Here is a 16,609-nt window from a genome sequence, read left to right on the forward strand (position 1 = left end):
CTCTAGGATGCACCGGTGAGGCATGACCACGTGCATGGCGACATGGCGGCGCAAGCACGATGGTGGTCCTGCAGCATTCTGGTGAGCCAGGTGACGACATTGGTCATCCATCTTCCGTTTGAGCATCACCATCCTAAAGCTAAGCCCTAATGCCTAAAAGCGAGAGAGGAAGAAGACGGAGCAAGCACGGCCATGGTGGCACGTATGGCGGCGACACTCTTGGCTCACGGCGGTGGACGCGCGTTCTTCCCTCGGTGAGGCCGGTATTGGCCAAAGGCCAGTGGCTACAGCATCCACAAGCTCTAGCGACTACGGGATGGTGGAGAGGGAGAGCGGTGCAAGTGCGAGGTGATCTGGCCACGGCGAGCTCGAGCTCGGCGGCGCACTACGGTCATGGTGACTACGGCGATGGCGCAATGTAGCCTCACCTGTGCTCAAATGGTGGCACTAGCTGCTCAAGGAGGTGGAGTGAGTCAAGGCGGAGCTATGTGTGAGACAAATTGAACGGTGGTGCTATGGTGGTGGCTAGCGAGGCTGGCGACGATGCAACGGTGGCGGTGCTGTACTTTCTTTGCTTGGTGGGCACACGCAAGAGGAAGAGAGAGCGAGTGTGTTGACAAAAGATGCTTGGCAGTCCACCAAGGGGTATCCCATGATGGTAGATTTGTTGGTGGAGGTGCGCGTAATCAGGAACCGGATGGTGACACAAGGCACAAAGACAAAGATTTAGACAGGTTCGGGTCGTCTGATCGACGTAATACCCTACGTCCTGTGTCTTTGGTGTATTGTATTGAATATGAGATGTATGTCCCTATCGACTAGGGGACCCCAGCCTCTCCTTATATACTCTAGAGGGGTACGGTTACAAGGAAAGTATCCTATTTGGTACTATATAATATCTTGCGGTGCACGTCGACTAGTGCCGTGCATGCCTTGATCTTGTGGGCTGGGCCACCTCTAATGGTGTGGCCCATGTCTTGTCTTATGGGTACCGGGGGCCATACCCCCATAGCTAGTCCCCAAGCCTAACAGTAGGTGACGTAGTCACGCGATGCTAGGGTTAGAAAGTAGAAGACCGGCCGAGCAGACAACCAGTCCACGGGTGGAGCCCTGAATTGAAAAGCGCACATTCACCGCAAGGTGAAGTGTGCCCACTTAGTCCCTGAGCCTGCTAGAAGATGAAGAATGAATCTTGTAGCAGGGTCAAAGAAAAAGAAATATGAAAGCTTGCTAACGTCGTCTAACATGCGTGTACCAAGACCCCAGACGTGCTACCCAAGATCAGCACCCTGATCCAAACAGCATGGAGCAGCTTGATAGCACACCGATGAGGCGTAGCAAGATTCAACCATCAAGGGAGTCCCCGACGTAGCTGGTGACGTCCAAGCACCGAGAAGTCCCCAGCGTAGCTAGCGATGTCCAAGCACCGAGGAGTTCTTGGCGTAGCTGGCGACGTTCAAGCACCGAGGAGTCCTCGGCGTAGCTAGCGATGTCTAAGCACCAAAGTAGTCCCCGGCGTAGCTGGCGATGCCCGAGCACTGAGGAGTCCCCGGCGTAGCTGGCGATGTCCAAGCACCGAGGAGTCCCCGACGTAGCTAGCGACGTCCAAGCACCGAGGAGTCCCCGTCGTAGCTAGCGATGTCCGAGCACCAAAGTAGTCCCCGGCGTAGCTAGTGATGTCCGAGCACCGAGGAGTCCCCGACGTGGCTAGCGATGTTCGAGCACCGAGGAGTCCTCGGCATAGCTGGTGATGTCTGAGCACCGAGGAGTCCTGGGCGTAGCTGGCGATGTCTCGAGCACCGAGGAGTCCTCGGCGTAGCTGGCGATGTCCACAAGGTGAAGTGGGGTGAAGTGTGCCCGCTTAGTCCCCGAGCACGAAAAATCCAAGCGCCAAGGAGTAACCGACATAGCTGGCGATGAAGCATGAGCGATGAATAGTCTGGTCAACTGGTCAGCGGTGAAGTGAGCATTTAGTAGAAGCGATCGGCGAACAGTCCGATCAACTGATCGACGACGAAGTCCATGAACCTAGCGGTCTGACTAGTTGATCGGTGGAGAAGTCCGAGCACTAGGTGGTCCGATCACCTAGACGATGATCTTGCAATACAAATATGTAGAATGGGTAGTACATGATGTAAAATATATAAACTCCGGAGAAGAATCAGTAATGGTAATGAAATAGCGTATGTAGCTCGGCGATCAGTTGGTGTGAAGATGTATTTATATTTAATATAAACCGCTCGACCAGTTAGTGTATAGCTGAGTCTCTAGCCCTAGCTAGTCCGTTAACCATAATGCGGAGCACGGAGCCCGTGTGCGTGTAGGAAGAATAAAGCGTCGCTAAGGAGCCGCTGCCGACCACCCATAATGCAGAGGGCAGACGCTCGTGTACGTATAGGGAGAGCCAGAGATAGGGCCATCTCTGGGGACATCTGAGCGTCAACATGACTGTTCGAGGGTTTAGAAAATCATTTAGAGAGAAAACATAGAGAAAATAGCTTGGAGAAACATTATGGCGATATATGAAGATTGGAGAATATTTAGAAAAATATTAAAATGTGACTTAGCTTTAGACAGATCGTCTGGTCTGCGGCGTATGGTGTTATCTAGTTGACGACGTGGGCAGCTCGCTTAGCAGCTCGCTTGATGGCTGGAACGAAGTTGATCTCGTGTTGGAGTAGGACGGACGTAGTCGGAGCTTGGTAGTGTCAATCCGTGTACGAAGACATGCGCTGTGGTTGTCGAAGGATGTCGACGCGATCCACCGAGTTGCCGCGAAGATTGTTGATCTTGAGGTATGCCATCTGGTTCGAGAGGGATCAGCACGCACAACCCCTACCTAGCGCGCCAACTGTCGACAAAAGATGCTCGGCAGTCCACCGAAGCGTATCCCGTGATGGTAGATTTGTCGGTGGAGGTGCGCGTAATCAGGAACCGGATGGTGACACAAAGCGCAGAGATAGCGATTTAGATAGGTTCAGGCCATCTGATCGACGTAATACCCTACGTCCTGTGTCTTTGGTGTATTGTATTGAATATGAGACGTATGTCCCTGTCGACTAGGGGACCCCTATCTCTCCTTATATACTCTAGAGGGGTAGGGTTATAAGGAAAGTATCCTATTTAGTACTATACAATATCTTGTGGTGCACGTCGACCGGTGCCGTGCACGCCTTGATCTTGTGGGTTGGGCCACCTCTGATGGTGCGGCCCATGTCTTGTCTTATGGGTATCGAGGGCCATACCCCCACATAGTGAGGGGCAGGGTGGGCGAGCAGTAGTGATGCAGCGTCTTTCTCCCCTTCCTAGCCTGATGAATGGGGCCGGCGACAGCGTACGACCACCATGCGGCGCGCGCGGCCTTCCCACGGTCGGCCACTGCCGTCCGGTCTGAAATCGGCTAAGTGCCGATTCAGATAGTTTGACAGCGCGACTTTGCACCCCTTGATCTCCCAAACCGTGGTGAGTTTTGATCAACCAATTTCACCATTGTGTAGAGCTACATGAGTACTCCAACTTTGCCTAAGGAAGTTTGGTCAAATTTGAAATGGTTTGCAAACTAAAAATCACCAAATATGGCTACATGAAAACTGTAAACAGTCTTAGAATTTTTTTTCAACTTACAAAACAACATCAAGTTGATTTTTGGAAGCCCTATTTGACCAACTTAGGCACTGATTTAGCTCTTGGCCCTTAAACAAAGTTTGTTCTACATGACATGAACTACAACTTTTATTTAGGGCCCACTACCATGTAAGCTCTCTAAGTAATTAGTCAAGTTAGGTCAAACAATCAACTGAATAAAGACATTTCTAGTGATACCTACACTTAGAAGCATTTTTGGACCAACTCATGAATATAAGCTTGGTTCCATTTTTCACCCTAAGTGTGTCTAAGGTGTTTTAGTGACCAAACAACAATCACTTGCATTAGCCAAGCATGATCACAAGCATATACATGTATAATTAAGCACCACATGTGATAACATAGAGTGTATGAATGGGTGATGCTTATGCTCATGCAAATGCAAGTGCAAAGTGCAAGCTTAACACTAGGGTGTTACAGGCAAAGAGTCTGCATGGGGCTTGGGAACCGATGGGAGCGACGACAATGGACGCGGAGACCGCGCGGGGCCAGGATGCAACGAGGCGGCGTAGGAGGCGCTTGGGTTTGTGTCAAAGCGGCGGCGATGACTGCTCATGACCGCACGACCTGACGAGCGTGCCACCGGTGCGATACCTCGGAGTCAATCGAGGGGGCCACATGGGCCTAGCAAAAAGTGGCGGCAATGTGTGCGTGGGCCAGTGCGGAGCGACGCCAACGGGCGCGGGTGGTATGTGGGGCGGCGGTGATGAGCACTCGTGGCCATGGGGGCTGGCATGGAGCGACGATGACATGAGCTCACAACCGCGGACGAAGGCTCTATTTGGCTTACCCCATATTGGGCTTGTTCGGCTCCTTTTTCAGCCGGAACAGTGTTTTTCTCTCACAACAATTCAGCCGGAGCCGTGTTTTTCAGCTAGTTTCAGCCAAGTTTCAGACTAGCGAACGGGGCTGAAGAAACCATCCATCCTCACAATGCGCAAGTCTAAGTTTCTTCGTGCCTGGTGCCGAGTCCACACAGGTTCTTGTTTAGAAACCATTTCTTCTTTTTTTTCTTCTTCTTTTTCTTATTAAATCGGTTGCCACATAAGCTTTTTACTTATGTGTCTGGTTCATTTAATTTGTATAGAAACTATCCTAATACTACCTTGTGAGTGCCCTAAATAGCATATCACCGCTACATGATTTTCCTAGCCTATGGTGCAGCTAGGGATGAAAACGGATCGGATACGAACGGATATCATTGATATTACATTTGTTTTCATATTTCTGTCCGGATTCGGATTCGGATTCGAATACGGATAGTGTCAAACATGCCGGATATGATACGATTGGATATCGACATCATAAATATGTGATTTGAGGATTCGGATACGGATATGATATCGGGTGTTGAATATCTGGACTCGGATACGGACAGATTTAAACCCCTCTAAACGAATTCGGTATCGAATACGGTCGGAAAATATCCGTACCATTTTCACCCATAGGTGCAGCCATGTCATCGTTTATTCACTACACGCATGTATACACACGTCCACCACCTCCCTCCAAAGCTCCACCAATCCAACCAGAGGTGAATAAATGCAAGAAAGCAAACAGTCTCCACCACCTCCCAATTAATGCAAGAATGCCAAAAGTTCCGTCATCCGTTTTGATAGGAATTCATGGATTAATTAGACTTAATAGATTCGTTTTGTAAATTAGTCTTTATCTATATAATTAGTTTTATAATTAGTTTATATTTAATACTTTAAATTAGTGTTAAACATCTGATGTGACACAGACTAAAGTTTAGGAGGGGTATTCAAACACCCCCTCTCTCTGTCTCTTTTTATCTATCATTCTCACTTTTCGAAAATCAAATAAACTCAACTTTGACCATGTATATATAAGAAAATATTAATATTTATAGTATATAAATAGATCGTTAAATCTATTTTTTATAATAGATTTATTTAGAGATACAAATATTGTTAATAATATTTTTTATAAATCTAGTAAACTTTGGTCCACACGCTTCTTATAGCGACAAATATAAGGAGGCTGCTATTTTTCAGATGTCTGATTTTTTAGTTTTTTTAAAGGCGATGAAGAGTATCTATCCAGAAAACTAGCACTATGCGTCTTCTTTCTCCTCCTCTCTCGGTCTCCTTAACCTAATTTTAAGCGTTTGGACTATAAGAAACGTGCAAATATAAAGGGTCAGAGGGAGCTTATTTATTAGGTAAAGGCTTCCTGTCGACCGGCCGTGTGTTTGTCGCTCTGCACGGCTCGCTGCATCTATCGCCCGTTGCCGATCGGAAGGACAGGATGGTCCAGTACTCCAGTATGCGTAGATGGGCCGCGCACGTTCGTTCCCGTTCCCCTCGTCTCCATTCAGTTCGCTTCTCTCCAGGTTTCTCTCTCTTCCTCCGATTTCTCCACAGCCCGTTCGTCCAGGCCGCCACGCGCCAGCCGCCGCCCGCCGATGCCGCTCGCCCCAACAGCAGCCGGCAACCAGGTGCCTAGCTAGGGCAACCTTCGGCAGTCATGCTTAGCTGCTCCGCTTGCCAGCCGCTGACTTCACCTTCCAGCCATCGACGGGGGCGCTCGCTGGTTGGGGGACCGGCCGGAGGCCCACCACCGGTCAGGGACTGGATCTCCCTTCGTCATCCATGGATCCACTACTGAAGGTCCTCAACTGCTGTCGTCGGGGCGCGCTGCTAGTGGCGAGTGTAGTTATGGCACCGGATCTAGAAGAGGATTTTCAAGTTGTGCTGCAGGCGGCGAGGTCCAGGATGAGAGTCGATGACCTCTCCAGTGAGCTGCATTGGAGGAGCAGGTTGCCGGTGAGTTATTATGCTTTTGCAATCAATTCCATTCGTCTACCTACAATCATTTCTGGTTCACGAGATTTCCCCCTATTTGATCTAGCATGATTGGACTGATAAATGGGCTCCTTGATGTTGGGGCATTTCTGGTTCACGAGATTTCCCCCCTATTTTCTCCACTGCAAGGGTGATTTCTACCTCCAGCTTCCCCAATCAGTATATTCAAGTGATGCAGAACGTAGTAGAATGGAGAAAATTCCATCATTGCTTATGTGCTTTTGTTAGGACATTTTTTGCTCTTTGAAATTGTTACGATGCGCATAGATATGTGGTACAACTTTGCTTCTCCCAATTGGCATGATTTTGTCCTAAAACCTTATAGATTTGTTGCAGAATAATTTTGCACGGTATAGAGTATTTGGAGCTAGAGTATTGATAGTAATTTTTGTGAAGCCTAAATTATTTGGACTTAAGGTAATAGATGTATTTGGTTAAAGCTAATTTTAGCTTCATTGTTCATATGTGAACATAGCCACTTGAGATTATTTTCTGAAGTAGTAGGCAACAAAAAATTATTTGGTCATGCTAACATACGAAGCACACATTCTCTATGGGTTGTAGAAACTCACCTGTTACATATACTCCAACATCTTACTTGCAGGTTGACATTGCTGCTGGAGGCTTGCATTCAACTGCACTAACTATAGAGGGAGAGGTATTTCCATTATCTTGATTCTTGAATTCAGGGTTACCATCTCAATATATGTTGTTTTATCCTTCCAAGCCACCAGATGACACACATATATTGTGGGACAGGCTATTCTTTCGTGCTTAGGAAATTAGCTTCATGAAAACTGTTACCATATTATGTTGGGCTACAAATACATTCATTTGCTCGCTATCTATTTAGTATGCTTTAAAGATGTCTAGATTAGAGAGCACCAAAATATACATATTATACGATGAAAGTAACCTAGAGGAGTTTGTTGACCATGTTGAGCACATCTGAACCGAATACAGAGTCAGCAGTTGTTCAAAAAAAAGGGCTACAAACTGACTTTGGCTTGAGTTCTGTTGATTCAGATCCATCTGTACCTTATTCTGCATTTTCTAAAAAACGAATATTAATGTCATGGAAACATGTATTTTAACGTAGTAAGACTGGCACCTATCACAATAAATAGCAAGAAGAGAAACATAAGGCACTACAGGCTAGATATTGTATTGCATAGGGGTAGATAGTGATGGGGAGCATGATGAGGGTGTATGTTGAGACCTGAAATTAACTAGGATTGTTTCCAAGGTTTTCCTTACATAGATGATACTGAGGGCTTGTGGTTGTTTATTTAGAAAGATGGATCATGTGACAAACATATATGCTGTACTGGGCAAAGCATATATGCATTTAGGTGCCTCTGCTATGTTTATGTCAGACTTATCGAAACTGCTTGCTGCAGCAAGTGTTGCGGCGGCTGCTGCAGCAAGCCGGCCTACAACTACTATTCTTTGTAGTCGAAAATAAGCAGCAGCAACTGTTGTAGCTACTTCAAAAGCACAGCTGAGCTGGTCCCATGAGTTGCACAAATCGACCTGATCCAATCTCGATGCATTGTAAAATCTTCTTTTTTGGTACTCATCATTTTCTACTGGAACACATATTTTGTTTTTTATTCTCTTAACATGCACCCTTTCTTAGGACTAAAAGGATTTGTTGCTGTTTTGGTCTCTAAGTGTAATGCTTGGGGGAGAGGAGAGCACGGGAGGCTTGGATTGGAGATGATAAGAGCAGTCGTATGGTGCTCCTAAAGGTTGAGCTTCTAGCTGGAGAAAATATTGTTCAGGTAATAGACCTTGGTATTATTGGGACGTTGTTGGCTTCCGTTGCATTAACCTTTCCTCTGCGCTCATCACTAGTGAGTCATCTATATTATTGTACTTTTTTTTGCACGCCATCATGAGTGAGTCATCTGGTGCTATTTTCCTCGTTTCTTTTTACCATGTTCCCCCTTTAATTTTCAAGTGTTAACCTGCTTGAAACAAAGTTCAGATCTCAAATGTAGTTTTGTTGTCTTACATTACCAAAATCCCAGAAGTGCGGGCCTGGTGCAAGCGGTAGAGTCTTACCGCCTGTGACCGGAAGGTCCTAGGTTCGAGTCGTGGTCTCCTCGCATTGCACAGGTGAGGGTAAGGCTTGCCACTAACACCCTTCCCCATACCCCGCACAGCGCGGGAGCTCTCTACACTGGGTACATTACCAAACTCCCAAATACAAATCCCAAATAATGTTTACTTTTGCTTCTATTACTTATGCCCATACAAATCCCAAATACTTGTGCCAATGTAAAATTGTAAATCCCTGCACCAATTTTGCTACCTATGCAGACTGTCAGTGGTGTTTGAGTTGTCATTTTGTTTAGACTAAATACTGATGTGTGATCATTGGCATTTCCCCCAAATTTTGCTTGGTGCAGCTAGTGTGCCGATGGAGAACTAGCCACCATTCTTCCCCATCATCAACCGTAACATTGCCAATGAGATACCGGCCAATGTGCAGAAGTTGCAGTATCTTGTATTTTTGCAAGCTGGCTTGGTATGTTGGCATGGACCATTCTGTTGCATCTGTGATTTAGTAGTAGCAAGTCATTTTTTTTATCTACGAGTCTACTAGATATGGTGTATGTGAAAGGTTACTACCAGTGATTGGTCATTTTCTTATCTAGGAGTCTACTAGATATGGTGCAGCACACTATACTTGCTTTTTTAGAATACAAAAATTGTCTATTTAGGAAGACATTGTTGCCTAACGAATGAAACTTAAATTGCCTAAGAAAATGCAGCTAGTGTTAGGTTTTATGGAGGTGTCAATAATCAGCATTTAGAGCTGAATAATTAGCAATTACACATTCTTTGGCACGGTGTAAGTACTTGTGCCTTAGCCTAATTATTTATCACTTTACAATCACCCTCTTACAGCTCACAATTAGAGGTAGAAGATGAACTTGAGCACAGAATGCAGCACGAGCACACCTCTGCTGGAGTGCTGGTGCAGCAAATTATACTGCTTTCCATTGCTAAACAAGCTATAACCACATTTAGTGCACCTGCAACTACTATAGCCACTACTAGCTACAGTTGGGCAGTATCGGGCTGAGATCGGCCACTACTACCATATTGTTGTCTTGCTGTTACTGTAGATAGAGAATGCAGCAAAGGTGACCTGCAGCCAAGGTGGAGTGTGCAGCAGGCTAGATGAAAAAGTGTAGAGCAATACAGTACCACCGAAATTTGTGCATGTAAATTTAGTTAAGCAATTTGATATCATTAGTCAGGCAAGTTATTAGTAATTTGGTGGCAATTTTATTTGTGTCCAACAAAAAAACGTGCCTATAATCTCTACTCTTTTTACCGTCAAGTGTTACTCTGCGCTCTAAGTGATTTAACCATGCGCAGGTGACTAGGGAAGACTGAGATTCCATTTTCTCGAGTAGGGAAGTGCAGATTGGGAGTGGGGGGTGCTGACTAATGCATGTGACATATTATTGTTCACAGATCATTCTTTTTTTCTACTGTTATGATGATCCTTTCTGTTCAACCATTGAATTAGTCTGCCTTTTGTTAAAAAAACTAGTTATTGATATCATCGCCCTGCCTCTGTTTGATATGTTTTTTTGCAAATAAACCGGGGTTGGGGGTGGGGCTGTGGGTTGCAAATGAACACAGACACTATACTTGCTTTTTCAGAATACCAAAATGGTCTAATTAGGAAGATATTGTTGCCTAATGAATGACACTTAAATTGCCTAGAAAAATTGAATCCACTACAATATTACTAGCAGCAACCTGCTCAACACCAATAGAAGCTTCAGGAACATAAGCATCATTTTTTTTATCCCCTACCAACAAGAAATTTTGGACACATGTTATCTTTTTTTTAACATGCAGGAATGTAGGCCATGTACAGAGAAGTAAGATGCGGGTCAGTATAGAGAAGATGTGCAAATGTGTGGGACTAGATATATAGTGTTGTGCTTTTTCAAAAACTACAGATGCAAATGTATTCTTTTCTGAGATGTGTTCTTTTTTATGAAAACATTGCCTTTTTTGAACCTATATATGTAGTACCTAAAAGCATACGTCTGGATCTTAATTGCCTTTTTTTTTTTTTGACAAATGTGTGGTCAGTATCTGGTTCTGGTCACATCCCACAAAAAAACAAACGCTAATTAGTATCCTTGCTAAAAAGGGAATTGAATAATTGCACTTTTACCCAAAAAAAAAGAAAAAAGAAAGATCATGCGATAAGCCAAATTACGGCCGGCCGTAATTTAGCCGCTTCCTATTTATTAATCAATTAACCGGCTAGGTGGCTAGGTGGTACATGCAACATCGTACCTTTACGGCAGTCTACATCCTGTCAAGAATCAAAGCATCCACACGTGGGGACCATGCACCCTTCGTTTTTTTTTGTTCATCACGCGTGGTTGGTTCTTCGTCTCCTCGCACTCACAATGCATGCAGAAACCATGACTACTATTCTACCATTAGGTCCAAATAAAAATCTAACCAATCATTTACCTCTCCTCTCTCAGGATCCTCTGCTCCACCCTGTGCTCTGTGCTCCAGTTTTTCTTCGTCCCCATCCTTCACTCTGCTCTTCCTCGTCGATCCGCGGCGCCCTGCTGGACACGCGCAAGCGGGCGCGGAGGCGCGAGGCGGCGGGTCCGAGCGCCAAGCGAGCCAAGGGCGGGGCACACGCGCGGGGGCGCAGCCCGGCCTCCTCCGCGGAGGCGCGAGCCAACGACGGCGAGCCGGGAGCCCGAGCGCGGTGAGGAGCCACGGTCCGATGAGGCGTGTGCCAGGCGAGCCAGGGGCGGCGCGCACGCGCGGGGGCGCAGCCCGGCTTCCTCCGAGGAGGCGCGAGCCGACGATGGTTAGGCGACGGGCCGAGCGCGGTGAGCAGGCGCGGACCGACAAGGACAGCGGCGCGGAAGGGTGTCGAGCCACGACTTGAGCTTCGCGGCGGGTAGGACGGCGCGGCGCGGCTGGTCCGCGACGGCCGCGGTGCGGACGGCGGGGAGGGCGCGTCCGCGCAACGTCGCGCGGCGGGGAGATGCAGAGGGACCGGAGCGAAGGGAGAGAAAGGAACCGCGTATGGTGGTGTGGCGGCGCTTGGCGTCGACGGCGAGAAGGAAGTCACGAGCTCCGTCCAGGGATGGCGGAGCCAGCTCCGCCGTGTCTACACCCCCATCCCCGTTGTCGGCCATGGATGCGCGACTACCGCTCCAAGGATGCGCGCGAGGCTCCGCGGCGGCGCGAGGTCCCGCTGGCGGCGCCGGGCGAGCGGGCCGCACGCCATCTACGAGCGGCCTGCGCGGATGGCGAGGGTCAGGCGCACGGGATCTACACCGGAGAGATGGAAACGAACATGACCTTCCCAACGCCAAAAATTGCAGTTTCTTCGGCCTCGATTCCATAGTAGACGTCGAGTCTATTTTAGAGTCGGTTTCTTGTAATTCCCCACTCTTTGTTCACTAAATATAGTGCCACGTCAGTAAAAATTAATAAATAGAGAAGTAGTAAATAATTATATAAACTATGATAGAGCCCTAATACAAGTTAGCTTACTTAGAGCCAAACTACCTTAGCAAATGTCTAGGTAGATGAGAGTGAAACAAGGAAAGAGAACTAGCTTGTCTCATGGTAGAGCGCCGAGCGCCAGCACACTTCCCCACGTGTGGGCCTGCCAACACTTCACGGTGAGATAAAGCTAAGGAGAGAGAAAGTGAATGGTCCCACAAAACAATAGAGTAATTGTATTTAGAGTAAGCGAAGAGACTTGAACTCCGTCTACGTTGAGTCGACATAGCAGGTTCTAAATCCTAATAAAATAAGAGTGTTGAATCCTAATAAAATAAAAGTGTTGTGATAGGTGTGACGAGCTAACGTTAAATCTTTGTTAGAGATAGAGGATGGCACTGTGGAAGGCAACTCCTTGACCCCTGAACAAAAGGTACAGCTTGTAGAAGAGGAATCAGAAACAGAAGACTTCCAAAATGAGGAAGGGGAATCTTTCTTAGGGTCAGAGGATGCCAAAATGTCAGGAGTGTTTTCGTCTACAAAACCTTTTGATGTAAGATCCCGTATTCTATGGAGACATAATGTGCAATTCACCATGTTCTCCACAAAAGGATCAAGAGTTACAACTTTACTTTGTAATTAACTTTGTGTCACTAGGTATCAACACTCATGGGCATATTTGAGGGTGGTCCTTTGGAGTGCCGGGTGATGGAGAAAGTTGGCTGCATGGATTACTCTGTTACAGCATGGGAACCTGTCAGAGCTGATATTTACCAGAGGCAAGTTCACTATAAGTTTGACAAGAAATCAACACGGCATGGGGGAGAAGCAACGAGCACCCAGCAGAAGTCCCCTCTGCCTAATAAGAATTGCTGACTTGTTGAAGAAGTGATGACACTTGAAGGTATCCCTGTTGGTGAATGTTTCAATGTAAGGGCAGTCCCAATGAAAAAAACTAGTAGTTTCTATAACATAGGATACCGCACCAAAAAAGTACTGTTTTCCAACCCATGGTTTCTATGAGTAATAACTATTTTCTCTTTCTCTTTCCCAACTCTATCTTTTCCTCCAATGGGAGTGCGACACGAGCTCCTTAGAAACTAGTGGTTTCTCTCCAATGGCGATTTCATGGTTTCTTAGTGCATTGGGTCAAGAGTAGACCTGGTTTCTTCATGAAGAAACCATTTCTATGATTTTTGCTCTCTTTCTTCATTAATTACGTTGCCACATCAGCGTTTTGCCTACGTGGCAAGTCATTTAATGAGGATAGAAACCATCATCAATGCACCATTGGGACTGCCCTAAGAGCCGATTCCCCGGTATTTTATTATACAAATTTCAATGTCAGTTATATGTTGCATTTTGCATGGCATGCTTCAAGTGTCACACACATCTTCCCTTTTTTATGATTGGCATTCCTGATTAGAGCTGTACCTAGTAGGTTGAAGCTTTTTTATAGGAGATTTTAATGGGTATGTAGGTACTACAAGCGCAGGTTTCGAGGTAGTTTATGGAGGTTTTGGGTATGGTGGTAGGAATCAGGAGGGGGAGGAAGTTCTGGACTTCGCAATAGCTTTTGACATGATGATAGCCAACACTTTCTTTAGAAAGAGAGAATCTCATCTAGTGACCTTAAGTAGCGGACAACACTCTAGCCAGATTGACTTTGTTCTCGCAAGAAGAAAGGACAAACGAGGATGCTTGGGTTGCAAGGTGATACCAGGGGAGTGTGTTGTTTCTCAACATAAGCTTTTGGTGGCAGACTTTCATTTTTCAGGTGCGTGCCCGTAGGGATAAACAAGCTAAGATGGCAGACTTTCGTTTTTCAGGTGCGTGCCCGTAGGGATAAACAAGCTAAGATTGAAAGAATAAAGTGGTGAAAACTGAAAGGGAAGACGTCAGAGGTATTCAGGGAAAGGGTTATCAAAGAAGGCTCTTGGAAGAAAGAAGAGGACATAAACAACATGTGGGAGAAGATGGCAACCAACATTCGGAATGTGGCCTCAGAGGTGTGTGGAGTAACCAAAGGAAGTGGAGGCGAGGCTAAAGATACTTGGTGGTGGAACGAGGAAGTCCAAAGGGCTATTAAGGAGAAGAAAGGATGCTATAGACGCTTGTACCATGACAAGAGTGTGGATAACATAGAGAAGTACAAGGTGGCAAATAAGACTGCAAAGCGAGCTGTAAGTGTGGCAAAGGGTAGGGCGTACGAGGATCTTTACCAATATTTGAGTACAAAGGAAGGAGAGAAGGCCATTTATAGAATGGCTAGGGTTCGTGTAACACTCTCGGTGTTACACTGCACAACTTTTGCTAAAACACTGCATGAGCATCATACTTTTGTGTAAATATATGTAATATAGGGTGTAAAGCAATACACGGAAATTGAAACGTTCATCGGAAACACGAAACGAATGTTACATTTCATGTCGCGTTATATCGCTTAGGGTTCTAAATGAATTTTTATAGAACAAAAATGCTATAGAACGCATATGCAAAGCTTTAGTAAAGTTTGTCGCATGAACTTCGTAGGTGACGGTGAAATACGTACGGTCGAGAACGGGATTCGCTAGCTAGTGTATCGAGTAGCTTGGAAATCGCATTCAACGTGAAACCGTTTAGGACTTGGCCGAAATTTCCTAAGTCGGACAACGCGTTGATGAAGCTAAATTCAGCAATTTTTGTAGAACAATCGGGTTAAGCAGTGGCATAGTCTTAAGGTTGGTTTTAGTAGCTTGATACACCATATCGAACGTAAAATAGTTGGTTTAGCTACTGGGCCATCGGGTTAAAATTTTAAGCAGCTTTAAAAACGTGCAAGTCACGATTTTGAACGATGCCAGCGCTTGGGCACGGTCTCCCTGCCTGGCTCTCAGCATTGCCGCGCCGACCGCCCGACGCACCTGTGCATACACGCCCACGCGCGTGGCCGCGCGCTGCTGGCCACGACCTCCTACTACCACGCTCTGGCACGCAACTCGCACGCGCACGCGGGGGTCCAGAATGCATGGCTGCTCTGCTCGCCATCGCCATCGTCGTTGTGACCTTTCGCTGCTGCACGCGCGTGGGCCGGCCGCTTGCCTTCGCTTTCACATCCGCGCACAGTGCCACGCCATGCCACTACGTTCCCGGACATGCCAGCCTCTGCGGCGCAGTGCCGTGCCACCCTCGCCTTGCATGTCGTGGAGTTGCGATCGCACGTCGGAGTGCTGGACTCGTATGCGCACGAGGGGTTGTCACTATTTTTGCCTTCCTCTCCCAATTAGTGAATGCGCCACGCCAAGCCTCGTCCCGTCGCCTTGAATCGCGCCGACCGAGCCGCGCTAAGGCCTAACTGTAGAGCAGGTCCCATCCCTATAATTCCGCATGTTTGGAGGTCGTATTGGAGTCTAGCTGCGCGCCAGGGCCACCACTGTTGTGGTAGTACGATGTCGGGGTGCCAATTTGAGTTTTCCCCTCGCCGGCCGCCATAAGACCGAGTTGAGTCGCCCAACTAATTGGCCTTGCGTAGTCCACCTCCTTCCAATTAACCGTGCACACAACTAGTCTTGGTAGTTATCCAGCGATTGGAGTCGTCCCGGCGAGTTTCCATCTTACCATGAGGTAATGCGGGGCGTTTTCCCCGCGGCGGTCCACCATGGCCGTCGCAGTGGGTACTCGGCCAGGTCGTCACTCGATGCTCTATTGTTTCAATTGAGTGGTGCCATTGCATCATGTTGACTTGGTTGCCTCGCCCATGTAACAGTTTCACCGGCGGAGTAGCAGGTCACCGACGACGCCGTCGCCGTGCTTGCCGGGAACCAGAGTCTCCCCGCGCTCGTGGCCAACCACCTCACTGAGTCTCGCGCCTTCATCCAGTCCGTCCATCACGTGTCTGGTGAGGCCCTCCTGCTCCTAGGGTAGTTGGTTGACTCAATTAGGGCCGAGGTTCGCTGGAGCATGTGGCCGTCTCCGGCGGATGTGGTGTAGGTGCTGTTACCGTGGTCGACGTGTTTGAGCGTAGTAGCGATTCAAATAGGACATTTATATTGTTGCCCACAATCTATAGATGGTTAAAGAGTAGTGGTAGAGGCGCTGGGCTCTATAGATGTGTCGGCGTCAGTGTTGCCACGGCGCATGGCCACGTTGTCGTGCTGCACCAATTGCGGTGTTTGATACATCGATCAATTGCTCTTTGCAAGTAGAGTGTTATGGTGGTGCTGGTTGGTGCTAGGGAGGTTCGTGCTCGTCGGCATTGGCCGGAGATGTCACAGCCTTGTTTAGTTCTGGCCAGGGACTTCGTAAAACATGAATTGGATTAAGGGAAGGGTGCTAGATGCGAAGACAGTGACTCAGCTAAATAGTGTTCGAGTGAGCTTCGTGAATAGAAAAGAAAACAGGGGTTCTTTAGCAAAAGCGTCAGCTCACGCGCAGGTTCAGCCGTGGGCCGCGTTGCGTGGGCCGTGTCCGTGCACCGTCGCATGGGCCGCGCCGGTGTGCGCACGTGAGGGAGTGGGCCGAGCCGCGTGTAGCGGGCCACGCGGGGGAAATCGGTTTTCCAATTTTCCAGTGAATTACAAATGTTTATTCAATTTAGTTGTTAACTGAACTTTGAGAAATTATAGCAAATTCTGTAG

General features: G+C 47.4%; 1 protein-coding gene across 21 annotated transcripts; it reads left to right on the forward strand.

The window, feature by feature from the left end:
• Nucleotides 1–5,787: 5,787 nt before the first annotated feature.
• On the forward strand, nt 5,788–13,082 carry LOC136527690 (RCC1 domain-containing protein RUG3, mitochondrial-like). Of its 21 annotated transcripts, none has more exons than XR_010776901.1 (6): nt 5,789–6,106; nt 6,180–6,434; nt 7,078–7,131; nt 8,122–8,257; nt 12,377–12,546; nt 12,651–13,082. XR_010776901.1 is itself a non-coding variant. In XM_066520489.1 (5 exons), the coding sequence occupies exons 1-4, from the start codon at nt 6,074–6,076 to the stop codon at nt 8,220–8,222; spliced, it is 417 nt and encodes a 138-aa protein (XP_066376586.1). In that variant the 5' UTR covers nt 5,793–6,073; the 3' UTR covers nt 8,223–8,257; nt 11,006–12,367. The 21 variants fall into 21 exon arrangements, 7 of the variants coding, with proteins under 7 accessions (XP_066376582.1, XP_066376588.1, XP_066376586.1 ...); XR_010776898.1 differs by having other exon boundaries at nt 5,793–6,106; nt 8,148–8,257; XR_010776897.1 differs by lacking the exons at nt 12,377–12,546; nt 12,651–13,082 and adding exons at nt 8,888–9,006; nt 10,359–10,978 and having other exon boundaries at nt 5,794–6,106; nt 8,148–8,257.
• The last annotated feature ends 3,527 nt before the right edge of the window (nt 13,083–16,609 follow it).

This window comes from Miscanthus floridulus, chromosome 19, assembly GCF_019320115.1.
Source record: "Miscanthus floridulus cultivar M001 chromosome 19, ASM1932011v1, whole genome shotgun sequence".
Taxonomy (NCBI): domain Eukaryota; kingdom Viridiplantae; phylum Streptophyta; class Magnoliopsida; order Poales; family Poaceae; genus Miscanthus; species Miscanthus floridulus.

Bases quoted from the DNA above. Each gene is read 5' to 3' on its own strand.
- LOC136527690 (XM_066520485.1), top strand. From the start codon at position 6,074: ATGCCGCTCGCCCCAACAGCAGCCGGCAACCAG. The intron at 6,435-7,077 runs GTGAGTTATTAT...TCTTACTTGCAG, and splicing joins ATTGGAGGAGCAGGTTGCCG to GTTGACATTGCTGCTGGAGG. The intron at 7,132-7,873 runs GTATTTCCATTA...TGCTTGCTGCAG, and splicing joins CACTAACTATAGAGGGAGAG to CAAGTGTTGCGGCGGCTGCT.